This window comes from Lingula anatina, chromosome 6 (assembly GCF_051362555.1).
Source record: "Lingula anatina isolate TDL-2025a chromosome 6, LinAna3.0, whole genome shotgun sequence".
NCBI lineage: Eukaryota > Metazoa > Brachiopoda > Lingulata > Lingulida > Lingulidae > Lingula > Lingula anatina.
Window position 1 is genome coordinate 5,750,272 of NC_141772.1, and position 13,756 is coordinate 5,764,027.

The 13,756-nt window shown below is 35.4% G+C and overlaps 3 protein-coding genes and 1 non-coding gene across 10 annotated transcripts in view; 3 read left to right on the plus strand and 1 right to left on the minus strand.

Annotated features, from left to right (window-relative positions):
- The window catches only part of LOC106174264 (E3 ubiquitin-protein ligase HUWE1), a 54,232-nt gene extending 52,749 nt beyond the window's left edge, over positions 1-1,483 (plus strand). For all 6 annotated transcript variants that reach the window (XM_087014395.1, XM_087014398.1, XM_087014396.1 and 3 more), the window contains exon 79: positions 140-1,483. In XM_087014395.1, the coding sequence (XP_086870521.1) occupies positions 140-242 (103 nt within the window). In that variant the 3' untranslated portion in view covers positions 243-1,483. The remainder of the gene's footprint in view (positions 1-139) is intronic.
- Positions 1,421-3,489, minus strand: LOC147761045 (3-beta-hydroxysteroid-Delta(8),Delta(7)-isomerase-like). The gene is made up of 3 exons (XM_087014403.1): positions 3,084-3,489; positions 2,768-2,804; positions 1,421-2,338 (listed from the first exon to the last, which is right to left on the minus strand). The coding sequence occupies exons 1-3, from the start codon at positions 3,367-3,369 to the stop codon at positions 1,999-2,001; spliced, it is 663 nt and encodes a 220-aa protein (XP_086870529.1). The 5' UTR covers positions 3,370-3,489; the 3' UTR covers positions 1,421-1,998.
- A 177-nt stretch (positions 3,490-3,666) lies between these two features.
- Positions 3,667-13,004, plus strand: LOC106174265 (ubiquitin carboxyl-terminal hydrolase BAP1). Of its 2 annotated transcripts, XM_087014401.1 has the most exons (12): positions 3,667-3,879; positions 4,041-4,070; positions 4,534-4,588; positions 4,785-5,034; positions 5,412-5,473; positions 5,841-5,983; positions 6,343-6,421; positions 7,065-7,188; positions 7,560-7,574; positions 9,625-10,593; positions 10,867-10,959; positions 11,282-13,004. In XM_087014401.1, the coding sequence occupies exons 1-12, from the start codon at positions 3,843-3,845 to the stop codon at positions 11,480-11,482; spliced, it is 2,058 nt and encodes a 685-aa protein (XP_086870527.1). In that variant the 5' UTR covers positions 3,667-3,842; the 3' UTR covers positions 11,483-13,004. The 2 variants fall into 2 exon arrangements, with proteins under 2 accessions (XP_086870527.1, XP_086870528.1); XM_087014402.1 differs by lacking the exon at positions 7,560-7,574.
- Trnad-guc (transfer RNA aspartic acid (anticodon GUC)) lies at positions 4,285-4,356 on the plus strand. The gene has a single exon. It is a non-coding gene; the product is annotated as a tRNA-Asp (tRNA).
- Positions 13,005-13,756: the final 752 nt, after the last annotated feature.

Here is a 13,756-nt window from a genome sequence, read left to right on the forward strand (position 1 = left end):
TGTCACCATTTTGTTACATAATTGCCCATCTTATCAATCTTGTAATGAAGTCTGATACATTTTTAGAAATTTTGCAAATTACATTGAAAAGAGCATTTATAGCAAGAGTTATTAAAATGATCTTGTCTTCCACTCTCAGCTTCAACCAGCTAGATCTGCCAGCCTATGAGACCTATGACAAGCTGCGTAACATGCTGTTGCTGGCCATCAATGAGTGCTCGGAGGGATTTGGATTAGCCTAACTCATTAACCTGCCCAGCAGTATGGAGTGAGCTTAACCTGGGTGGAACATTTCTTGAGATCATTCTATGTGAATAAGTGGAATATTTATGGAAGGATTATATGTACATTTCAAATACAATTGAATGGTGATTCGAAAGAAGGTTTGGAATGTTATGATGACCTTTGTAAAAAAATCCGCTTTTTAAATCTAATCGTATTGAAACATTCAAAAAGGGGATTGTGGCAAGTTTTAAGCTGTGATTGGACTTATTTTCTGCTCAAGGCAAATGATGATTTACCTTTAGAGAAGTGAACTTTTGCATTAAAAATATCTTGAGAAAAGTTCAGTAATTCAAGTAGAGTGCAGAGGAGTGCTCTTATCCAGCAAGTCACATTGCTTAGTACATGTCAGATGAGAATGTGAACTTTTACCACGAATGACATGGTTGTTATCTGAAGTCTTGTTGTCATTTTGAAGCCAAAGTAACTGGATCCATTTTGTGGGATATTGTCACTGACAGGTAGTGCCAAGCTGAGACTTGGGAGAAATTAAGAAAAATATTACCTGTAATAGAAAAAAACTCTGCAAAGGCTGAGAATTTGCACAGTAACTCTGTCTACTAAATTGGAGAGGGTTGAGAGAGATCTATCTGTCTTTATTATAAGTCTTGGGAGTTTGTGTAATTTCTGAGGTGTTGACTATCACTATTAATACTATACATCAAAATGTACTGAAATACATAACATGTAAATGAATAAATGCTGTTCCACAGCCCCTTGGGTGAAAAACCTCATATCATTAATTATGATGGCTTACTTGGCGCTTCTTTAAGTAAATCTTAAGATCCCATTTACTTTCAGCACTGCAACATATTGGTTTCCTATTACTTTATTTGTGATCCTCCTGTGGAGGGGTTTTGTTTCATTGTTGTTTTCTGTGAAAGGGACACATCTGTCCAACATATGATTAGATTTTTTTGCCAAAAATGTGTTATAGTAACTGGACGTGTCCCTAAAATGTTACATATATAAATATGCTGTTTGTTCTTGTATTTTGTCAGTTGTTCAAGGGACAGAATGTCATATATGTGAGAATGATTGCAAGTGTAATATAAAATGAAAGATTGACACTTAGTCAAGAAAATATTTAGATTCCACGATATTTTGCTTTGGGTTAAATAAAAAAAAATTATGAGAATTCTGCTAAAAATGTACTTTATTATATGTGCAAATAAAGCAACTATGCTTGTTTGTTACAAGATTTATAGTTTTGTTTTTACAAAGCCAGATGATAAAAAAATAAGTACACATTTAATTTTAAAAAATTAAGATCTTTCCGACATCGTCTACCCCAATATCTACTAAAACAAATCTAATTGTTATTGTTGAGAAGGAATTGTAAAAGAGCCTTCAGCTATAAAAGATGGCAAATGATGAATATTGATATTTCATAAAAATGTCTATGACCTAACTTGGATGTAATGATCATCAGTTTGTACATCGCCATTTCTTTTTCAGTCATTTGACATATCCTCTGAATAGTCCACACTTACACTTCAGTTTGAAACTGAACAAGCTGAATCTGGAACTTGGTCAAAACACTGGAGTCACAATTTTCTTGTAATTTGTGGTTTAAACATTAAACCAAAACTGGTAGCAATTGTCATAGTTTTAAGCTGGTTCAAAACCCAGAAGGTGACAATTTAACATCAGAAAAAAAACTGTGCACAATCTTCTACAAGAAGTATTTCTGTTACAACAACCGTGGCTATAAATTCAAGAATTCTTCTGCTTGTTACCTACAACCTCTTGGGTTTTGCTCAGTTGCAGGAAAGCATGACAAATCAGACAGCAAGGCACCACAATCCAAATGGTGTTCATGAAAATAAAATAAAACCAAAAATATAGAGGATGCCACATGGGGCTGTGAATGTAGTTTTCCTTGTGTTCCATCATGAAAAAGATGATAGTTCCATAAAGTTGTCCGGTCGAGATCAACAGCTGGAAGCAGTAGCAATATGGGTGCTTCTTAAGGAGCAGCCATACTGTCAGGAAACACAGGGGACCCACTACGAATGCTGTGAAACCCTCGATGCAAAGAATGGTGTTGTCAGAGCTGGAAAAGTATATGTCAAGCATTAAGCTACATTTAAGTATATTTTACCTCTTTTGAAAATTAATGTTTTTTTTCCAATAAACTTAATTAGGTAATAGAATGATAAAATGACAATATATACACCATGCCTATAATAATGTACTATAAATACATATATCATGAAAATCTTTGCTTACAATAAATAACTGAGAAATATTCTTTTAAACATAACAGCCAACTATCTGTGCTATCACAAAATTAAGTGTGGAAGTACTGCCATGGGCCCAGTGCTTTTTTGTCTCTTTTGATATGGGACAAGGTGATGAACTTGACTTTATGGATAAGGGGGCTGCTTTGTCTATATTTCACAGGTAATTTATACAGTAAATCATATTAAATATCTAATGTACTGTACAGTATATAGCTCTATGAGAACCACAGAAAACTTACATAACATATCTGCTGTCTCCTTTGCTGTACTCTTTCCCTGAATAATAGTAGTAGTAAATATCAGACATCGTAATAAAAATTGCAGTAAAAAATGTCAATGTATTCATATGAATGATTATAAAAATAAGTATTCATATTATTGTAAAAGATAAACATGATGACTTTGATCACACTTAATTACAACAGCCACCCATTTCTTTAACAAAGTCCACTGCCTAATTCTTTCATATTTTAGTCTTTAATACTTCACTACAACTGATCTTTCATAATAAATAATTTAGTTAATAAATTACAGTAGTCTAAACAAAATACTTACAAGCTTGTGCCGGGAAATCCTGTAGCTCGTTAATGCTGTCATGATGCAGAACGAAGTATCCCTCAAAGAACGTGTGAATACATCCACACACCATAAACCAAGAGGCAGACAATTTTGGGCCGGTGGTGTTTATGTTTCTTCCTGCAACAACCCATGTAAGCCCCAACACACACGCTATCGGGGCAAAAAATATGGTCAAGATTTCTACCGGTCCCTTGTCATTTGGAATATAGTTCGGTAGAGATATTTCCTTGGGTAAATATGGATGAGCTACTGGAGACGACATTCTGTGCGCCGCAAATGACGAGGTTTCTATTCGTATTGTAAACAAAAATGGTCTGACAGGAACAGCGTGAGCTGCCGAGGTATTTGACCCAATAAAATCCCAGGTAAGCGTGACCTCTGACCTCAGGGAGCATGGCAGATTGTAATTCTAATGACATTCATTTATACAACTAAAAGAAAGATGTTTATATCTAAATATTAACTCTGAAAAAGTTTCAGTGTATAAAAAAGCTTGTGAATGAAAATAGATGAGAAAAAAAATTACATACGGGAAAGTAAATTAGTCGTACTAAACAATAACGATCACTCTCTTTAACCGGAAGTTGCTCATAAAAACCGGTGTATTATTTTGTGAAAGCGGTTGATTATTCTTGTTTAATTATGACGTGAAATAACACTTTAAACTATGTTGTCATATCACTTATAGAATCCGTAGCACTGAGAAGATACTGGTGTAACGACAACACTTTAAACATGAATCGCGGGTGGCTTGAACTGGAGAGTGACCCTGGTGAGTAGAGTTGTGCTTTGAAAGGCTTTGTAGTGTTCACTTTCTCTTAAGGTTTGTGTAACGATAAGTTAGTTTTTGTTCAAGAATTCATATAATTACATAATTCAAAGTATACGCATATCGCCGCAGTAAACTAAAGCATTGATGTTATATTTTTTCAGGACTTTTCACACTATTGATTGAAGATTTTGGTACGTACACTCAGATCTTTGTTTTTAATGTTCCACATAAAGCATGTATTTTCCCCTCTTTTTTTAAGAAAGGGAAACAATAGTGCAAGTTTTTAAAGACAACTAGACACATCATGATGTAATATTTACAATAAGTTATAATACGCTGAATATTTGTACATTATGGTGATAGGGTATCAATAGTTATGTAAAATGATCCGAAACTCTCGACCAGTCCTCGATAGTATAGTGGTAAGTATCCCCGCCTGTCACGCGGGAGACCGGGGTTCGATTCCCCGTCGGGGAGGTCCAAAATTTTTTTTTGTCTTTTAATATCGTTTAGGTAAATATTATTGTTTACTTAAGTCTAAGAAATGGGGGAAAAGCTCTATTAAAAATAACAAATGACCACATAACACGTGGCAGTAAGAAATCTGAAAGAACCATAATACGCTATTGCAGTGATAAAGGTTTATCATTTTAGGCACTCAAGGGGTTCAGGTTGAGGAAATATATGACTTACAGAAGGCAATGGAAGGGTATGTAAAAGCTAGACTTTTTTTAAACAGTTATTGCTTTCTTGCAGTTTTATTTCAAAATATGTTACAAACTTTTCACTAAATATTAATTTTTTTTCAGTACTTATTACACATCTACCAGAATACATATGATATATCACAACACCATCTCCATATATATTATATATTATATATTATACCAGTATTTTCTTTTCAGGCCAGTCTATGGGTTTATTTTTCTCTTCAAGTGGATAGAAGAACGCAGATCGAGAAGAAAAGTTATTCAGGAGGATGAGTCATTTGTCATAGATGAAAACAAGTTGAATGAGATGTTTTTTGCCCAGCAGATTATCCCCAACTCCTGTGCCACTCATGCCCTGCTCAGTGTGCTGCTGAATTGTGACCAGATCAAGTTAGGGGATACCCTCACCAATTTCAAGGAGTTCTGCAGGGGGATGAACCCAGAGGTGAGGAGAAATATTTGCTGTTTCCTTTCATGTATAGCTAGCACAATTTGTTTCAAATAAAAAGTTTAGCATGTTGATGTTTTTTTTTTTTTTTTAATAATTTGGCATTGGTAATTTATGTATAAGTGCATATTTTTCTTTATTAAAAATCACGAATTGAACCAAACAAACAACAAAAAAACAAAATAATAAAAAGATATCAGTATCTATACAGTGAGACAGATTGTCCTATTCCATTAATAAAATCTTATCTTCCCTCCCTTTTTTTCCTCATAAAGAACATCTGGTCCAGTATTTTTAGTTTTTCCTATTGCTAAAGAAATTTAAATATTCTTAAAAGAAATAAGGATTTGATAATGATTTTATATTCAATACAGGATAAAGGTTATGCCATAGGCAACATGCCAGAATTGGCCAGAGCTCACAATAGCCATGCCAGGTAAGACTTACTCACACCTTAGAAAACGTATTTAAAAGAAAGGAACACATATATGATTGAGAATTTACATAAAAGTTTCAATTTTACAGAAATTCACAAATCTTCTTTATATGTATGCCAACTTGATTAGTATCAAAGCATTTTTTGATAACTTTCGGACAAATTTTTTTTTCTGGCTCACCTTGGTGCCATAGACATTAGGTTGATGGGATTTTTACACAATAACATCCCTGTATGAAAGGTAATATGTGTTTCTGTATATTTGTAACATTAAAAGGTTGGTTGTTTTAACAGCACTTCATTTTCTTTAGCATTCATTGACCCTTTACAAAAAAAGTAAAAGTGAGTTTGTTTTTTTTTCCATCAGACCTGAGCCTACTCATTTACCAGAGAAACAACAAGGTATTTCCACCACAAGAATGATGGAAGCTTTTCATTTTGTCAGCTATGTCTCCATCAATGGGAGACTTTTTGAATTGGATGGCTTAAAACCTTATCCTATAGACCATGGTAAGTGTGCCTTATCCTGAAGACTGTGGTAAGTTGGTTTTATCCTATAGATCGCTGTCACAGTGTTATACCTGTTTGGTCATGTTTCACAAGCAAAAAAGACTAAAACTGCTGTTTATTTATTCATTTATTTGATTATTATTATTATTATTATTATTATTTTTTTTTTTGTATTCCGTTATTCTGTTGAAATTCCATATTTAATCAAAATTTTAGATTTTTAATCATTCAACTTAGTAGTATTTCTTATTCATCAATTTTATCTTAAGTCTGCATAAGTGAGAAACAACATCAGTCACACTAATGATATGTTTGGTATTAGATTTAACAACTTCTTCAATGTATTTCATGATAATTAGGTCCGTGTAAAGATGGGGAAGATTGGACAGAGAAGTTTAGGAGAGTGATAACTGGGAGACTGGGCATGGCAACAGGAGGGTGAGTGATAACTGGAAAACTGGGCATGGCAACAGGAGGGTGAGTGATAACTGGAAAACTGGGCATGGCAACAGGAGAGTGAGTGATAACAGGGAAACTGGGCATGGCAACAGGAGGGTGAGTGATAACTGGGAGACTGGGCATGGCAACAGGAGGGTGAGTGATAACTGGGAGAGTGGGCATGACAACAGGAGGGTGAGTGATAACTGGGAGACTGGGCATGACAACAGGAGGGTGAGTGATAACTGGAAAACTGGGCATGGCAACAGGAGAGTGAGTGATAACAGGGAAACTGGGCATGGCAACAGGAGGGTGAGTGATAACTGGGAGACTGGGCATGGCAACAGGAGGGTGAGTGATAACTGGGAGAGTGGGCATGACAACAGGAGGGTGAGTGATAACTGGGAAACTGGGCATGGCAACAGGCGGGTGATCTTTACATTGCAAAAATAATTTTCCAAGAAATTTTCCCATTATCACCCTGTCCTAAAGCATTGAGACAATCACAATGTTTAAACCTATGTTTGAGTTATAAATTTCTAATTTGTACAGTCATGAGTTAAATTTACCAATCTCTACCTCCATAATGAGAGTGAATATGAAAGTAGAATACTATTATGAATGATATCACTTTATTCTCCAGAGAGCCGTATCATGACATAAGGTTCAACTTGATGGCAGTGGTGCCTGATAAACGGCAGCAATATGAACGTAAACTCAAGACACTGAAGGCAAACAGACAGATTGTTCTAGAGGCCCTGCAGCAGGTGAGTCACGGACAACAAATGTCTAATATACACTCTTTATGGCCCATTCCACAATGTTTTTGAGGAGAATTAGGTGTAAATAAAGGTTCAGTGTATCATTGAGTATGCCCTTTGACCATTCAGCTATTTCTCCTTTCTACTGAGAATAACACTCTTCTTATCAAAACTGGGCAGGAGTGTTGGGCAGATCTCAATATAGATATATGAAGGCAAGTAAAAATATGTAATAGACAACTGAATATGAATGAAAATATGAAACTACATATACATTTTAAAGATTTATAGCATATAACTTTCAGTGAATATTTTGTTCATGCTACAGAAATGCACAGTATTTTTTCAATTATTCTGAATGTTCACTTTTTCACCAGCTTCTTGACAGGAAGGTATGTGTCATGTCTTGGGTTTCACAGGCAGTGCTGCACCCTACAGTTCTTTGGTATAGTGAAGCAGAAGTGATTTATGGACAAACTCAGAAGGACAAGATATTGTCATATTACTTTGCCAATTGTCATGTTTTTATTTTTCAATTGTCTTATTAAAGATATCAAAAATTATGTATTACATCATCTAAATGACTTATTTAAGGAAACTTCCAAGTCCATTCATGACAAAATATTTTGAAGTTTAAAAATTTTTGCTACTTTTTGAGAAAGACCCACTTAACATAAAATCAGTTTGTCCATGAACAACTCCGTTTTTGTCTCTTTGTCAAAACAGTTTCTATACAGTGGCTGTCAGAAGATTTAAATTTGCTACATGGCAAATAGTCTGTAGTGTGGAGAGTTACTGTGTTTTACACTGTAACAGGGGTTGTGGACTGTAGTTCTAGTATTTTGTTTTATGTTGTTCTCACAGATAACAGTAGTTGGGTTATGCAGGCATGTCAAGTTTTATCATCACATGGCTGTAGTCTTTATTAAAATATAAGAAAGCTGTTTCTGAATTGTAGTATGTTGTTTTGGTTATTCTTTAGCTTACAAATTCCCTGATTTGGAAAACCTGGGTCTCTTTGCTTTTACCCCTGGTGGTTTTACATTAAAACATTTTTATGCCACCTTGGCTATTTCTCTCCTGTTTTCTTTTCACCATCTTATGACAATGTTTGTCATCAAAGGTTTTGTCCATGGTTTTGGTTGGGGTATATTTGAGGATCCTGGTTCATTTTACATAATTTTCAGTATTGTGTGTACTTAAATAAAGCATCAGTTATGTTCACCAGTAAACTTCTGAATGTGCATGGGATTTAACAGAAATGATAGTTAGTGGCTGTGCACTACAGAATGTGTTGTTTATTGCTGACATGATAACTGTTATTCGTGATCTTGACTCCCAAAGAAATACTACATACCTAATGAATTCTTCGGGCCTATTATAGCAATCAGTGTGAGATTTTAATATTGAAAAAAGCAGTTAACATTTCTCTTTCCTTGATGAAAATGGCAAGCTTTCCTTCTACCTTTGATAAAAACGGTCAAGATTTCTCTTACTTTGATGTCCTAGCCATTTTTCTATTTTATTCCATCCAGTGGTTATATTCAGTGCCAAGCAATGATATATTAAAGCATTTCTCTTTCCAGATGAAGAAAAGTTGCTCAGTGTAACTCGAAAATGTGAAAGCCACACCTCCATTTATTTTTTAATGACAGCCCCAAATCTGACCACACATATGCATGTATTTTTCACACGCACACACCCACATGCCCACATATTCACCCTCTGTTTTACACATATGAATGCATGGACACCTTCAAAATAATCTTGTAATGTTGTTAGGAATTTGGTGGAAAAAAAAACTAAATGAGTAAAAATCAACAAAGGCACATATTTCATGTGTACCTTTTGTTGCATTTGCCTGTTGCATATGAATTTTTTTAGACATTTTGTTTTGCATCATCACATTTATAAGTTTAAGTATTTTAAGGCTTAACAAGCAAAAACAAAATGATAAAGCAGTTTCACCAGTTTGTATTTTCACAAAATATGTGAAGTAAATTGACTAGCATTTCTGTATGTACTTGCCGGTAATTTGTTTCAGCTGTTAGCTGTAAAATTAGGTCAAGTACTAAATAGTATTATCAGTATGAAAACATTCACAACCAGTTGATTCGCAGATAAACAGATCTTCAGATCATATATGGCTGACCCACTTAAAAATTTTTTGCATAATCCTCTAACAGACACTGAATAGATTCCCTGATGGGATTAGGTGGTAAGCTTTCAAGTGGCTTGGTCATATTTCATCCACGGGTCTGTTAATCCACAGATCAACTTTGGTTGTGAATACAGCCTGAGATTTCATTACCAGGCACAAAGTTGACCATCTTCATTGGTTGAAACACAAATTGATTTAGAATTGTTTAAATGCTCATTGAATTGTATGCTAGAATGAGACGAAAAATAAAAGTAACTATGCAGTTTTCATTTTTATTGCAGATGGTCAATGTCACAACCCCTGACCTTGACCCAAATAAACCAAAGCCAGAACCTGCCATGACAAGATCTAAAGCCGCCAGAGCAGCCATATCTGTCACGCCATCCATGTCAACCAATCAGCAGCAGAATTCGTCAGTTGAATCCAGTAACCAGGGAGGACTGAAAGTGAAACTCAGGACAAGGAATTCTGGGAATGGGACTGCAACAGGGGTGACACCTATAGGAGGGAGTCAGGCCAGGTTCCCAGCAGCCTTAGACAGTCACAACTACTGCAAGAGTCCCATTCTGGAGGAATCTGGAAACAAAACACAAGCAAAACCAGGAGATGAAGCAGACGATGAACAGACTGATAGCGATGTGGAGGTAACTGAGTCAGCCGCTGACTCGGTATCAAATTTTTCAGAGTCAAAACCAACAACGTCTTCTCCCACTAACACAAGTAAAGTTGATCTGCGGAAGTTCCGTGGCGTCAAGGATAAAGACATTAAAATTCAGATCAAGGTGGGTGACGGCAAAGAGAGCTGTACCGTCATCCCCGCCACTGTGGCTTTGACTGATGTCACCAAACCCCTGACAATACAAACTAAGTTTACCTGTTCTCCTATACCTAGCTTTGAAAGCACTGACACTGCCTCTGAGACTGGGAGTAACATTCATTCCCCTTACTCCAACAGTCCGCCTGTGTTCTCTCCCACAGCCGCTTCTGCAAGACAAGCCGAAACCACAAGTAAAACCAGAGCCAGTCTAATTAACAGACTGGAGGGAGTGGTTAAGTCAGAAAAGATAGATGGCGCTGGCTTTGATGGTTTGTCTGGGTCAGGAGAAGACGGGGAGATGAGTAAAGAAAAGATCGCAGCCATGGAGATGATGCAGGGACAACAAGGCGGAGGGCATGTAAAAACAGAGAAGGGAGGACTCACAGATGAAGAGCAGAAGAATAAATTTAGTCACCAGGCTTTTACCCCCAAGGTATATGAAACAGGATTAACATCATGCTGAGTCAAAACCACTTTGATTGATTTAAATAAATTTTGACACTGGTGAATTTTTAGATTTAAGTGCATTTTGTGCCAGAATGATGTTCTAGAATTTTGGAAATCATGTTTAATACTCTGATGTTTTTGAATCAAGTTTTATAAGTCAAATTTGTATTAATGCATGAAAAAAGTCTATAGTTTAAGCAAACTAAGAGAAATGATTAACTGAAATATATAATTACCATTTGAATTGTCTTTATAACAGGACTTGCTAGCTTTACTGAAGAATGTAGAGGGTGAGATCAGTTGCTGTGAGGCCAACCTTAGAGATGAGATTGAGAAGAGGAAAAAGTACAAGGTAACAATTTTTGGTTCAAGTTTTGTTATGATCCACTCATACAGTTTTTCTCCACCTTCCTTTTTATACTGATGCACCAAAATGTAACTGCATATAAAGTGAGTTGATTTGTCAAATCATTTCCACTTAACTCAACCAAATGCCACCACATAGTTTTAAATAGCATTATTTAAAGACCAAAGGGTATTTTTTCATATTTCCCAAAGAACGATATTTGAAGAGATGTTTCCTGCTTTCTTTCTATGATACATATAACCCTCAGAAACAGTGATACAGGGAAAATTACAGTTGGTTCATATGTAATTTAAAAAAAACCTTTCAGATTGATGACTGCCGCAGGACACACACATACGATCAGTTTATTTGCACATTCCTCTCCATGCTGGCTGAGCAGGGCAAGCTGGCAGACCTGGTGGAACAGCACATGTTAGTCAAGAGGAGACAAGGAGTCACGGTGGGCAGGCTGCACAAGATTAGCAAAGTTGATAAAAGAAAAAGAGCCAGACCCAAGAGAAGACGATGATTGACAAAATCAGAAATGTGAAATTTGAATTTTAGAATAACCTGTGGAGAGGACACAGATTATGAAAATGAATACATACATTAGATATTATGTGAAGTTGTTTTTTTTTTTTTCTTTTTGTCCTTTTATGTGGTCTCTGAACTGGAAATATGAAAAACAAAGCCAGGACACAATTTTATAAAGAATTTGAAGTCGATAGACGGTCTTAACTAAAGGACCGTTCACATGAAAAATCTATTTTCTAAAAATCTAAAATTTATTGGCGGCATCTTGTAATCACGGTCTGTGCCCTGAATACCCCGCAGCGTAATTACTGGCAGTGTGAGCAAGGTACTTCCAAAGCTGTAATTAATTCTCTGCTGTGCTCGGAGGAGATTCTGACACCTTGACGATCCCAAAGTATTTTCAACATTTTATAATACCTCATTTTAGCAGCCTTTCAAAAGTCAGCAATGTATGAGTGGACTAATCATATGCGATAAGTTCTAAGACTGCTATCAGTTTACTTTTAAATTGCTTAGCTGTCTAAATCCAGCAGGCTTGGCTTAGCCCTCTGACTCAAGTTTTTGAGGGAGAGAGGGGGTTGTTAGACAAACTGCATAGGATTGATGCAATTTATATGAAAGAGAAGAACCAAGAAAGAAATCAATGATGACTCTAGTTTAAATGAATATTTAAAGAAATAATTGTATTTTAAGGCAGACATAATGTCAAATTTGTGTCCAGTGAGAGTCAACCTTTACACAGAGACCACAATCCAAATTTAACTTTGAAACTAGGAATGGATCCATTTTATTTCTTGAAGCAGGCATATTTCATCATGCAACTTGTCAAGTGTTTGTTGTAAGGAAAATACATACTAGATGTTGTCTTGTAAGATACTTGTTTAAAAATAGGAATTTTCTTAAAGAATTACTGAATATTTGTTAAAATTTTTAGGGGAGTCATATGTAATAAAAACTAGATTTTTTATGCTATAAATGTAAAAAAAAATGTTTTATTGAGTAACAAAAATTATTCCTTTTTTCAGTTTGCAATACTTGCAAAATGAAAAAATTGGAATATTCAAACAAAAAGATTTAAATTCATTTATGTAAGCAAGTTCGAAATATTGATAGAAACAGGAAATGGATGGATAAAGCCAGATTGAAATAATGCCCATTTGGTTAACTTATAATACACATTATAAAGTGCAAGCTTAATTAATCTGATTCATTAATGTTCCCATGCATTTATATTTAGTATCATAATGTTGATTGTTCCAGATAGGTAATCATACGTACCCTATTGTTGAACTATAGGCTGTGCCAAAGTACAGTTATTGGTAAAATCTACCCAGTATTAGTATAACTTTTACTGGTTTCTTCAGCCAGTTACTTGTTGCATATCCTGTCTGATGGTTTCTACTGGACTTAATATGATACTAAGATAAAAACTCTTGTGTTACTTCTTTGGATAATGTGACAAAATAAAATTTTGAAAATATAAATAAAATGAAGTCATCTGAAATGACACAAACCTATATATATCCTTGTGTTATCACAGAAATATACAACAATGTTCACACACTTTATAAAAATAGCATGGAGATAGTTCGAGGATTACATCAAACTAAAAATTCACCATGGACTACTTGATTTGCACCAGTCATAATGCAAAATGAAAATACCACAAATGGTTGTATTGCAGGGGAATTTGATATTATATGATATAATAATAACAACATTCCCTTACAATTCGCATCTTTTATTATCTATCTCATTCCATTCATATTGCGTTTGGTTACCACATCATTATATCCAAATGTTCCAGATATATAAGTCCTGTGCTAATGCAAGTGTGGAGAATCAAAAACAATTAATACATGTATGCATAGTAAATGTAACCATTGATAGTTTCGGTAGTGTGGGTATATCCTGACCTCGGGCTGTTGGCTATAGCATAGCCATTGGACTTACTGGGCAAAAAGTCCAATACACAGTGTCCACTCACACCTGTGGCTTCAGTCAGTTTATCACTTACATATGATGCCTTATAGTCTCCAGAGGCTTGTTTGGCATAGTATTCTACCAAAGCTTTATAAACCTCTGCTGTTATTCCTTCCTTCAGTGTAGCATTGGAGCTCTCTTTCCAAACCCAAAATCCATAGTCCCCATGTTCCTCTTTCCTTCTAAAGTCTATATACATGCTTCCCCACCCAGGTTTACTGTCTTTCCTGTATACTACAGCTGAGAAATATTTCCCACAGTGCTTCTCACAGTATTCCTTGATGAC

Excerpts from the sequence above, each read along its gene's own strand:
- LOC147761045 (XM_087014403.1), bottom strand. The coding sequence starts at position 3,369 with ATGTCGTCTCCAGTAGCTCATCCATATTTACCCAAGGAAATATCTCTA. Across the intron at positions 2,805-3,083 it reads GGATTTCCCGGCACAAGCTT|GGAAAGAGTACAGCAAAGGA; the intron begins GTAAGTATTTTG and ends ACTATTATTCAG. Across the intron at positions 2,339-2,767 it reads GGAGACAGCAGATATGTTAT|CTCTGACAACACCATTCTTT; the intron begins GTAAGTTTTCTG and ends ATACTTTTCCAG.
- LOC106174265 (XM_087014401.1), top strand. The coding sequence starts at position 3,843 with ATGAATCGCGGGTGGCTTGAACTGGAGAGTGACCCTG. Across the intron at positions 5,474-5,840 it reads GCTCACAATAGCCATGCCAG|ACCTGAGCCTACTCATTTAC; the intron begins GTAAGACTTACT and ends TTTTTCCATCAG. Across the intron at positions 10,960-11,281 it reads AGAAGAGGAAAAAGTACAAG|ATTGATGACTGCCGCAGGAC; the intron begins GTAACAATTTTT and ends AAAACCTTTCAG.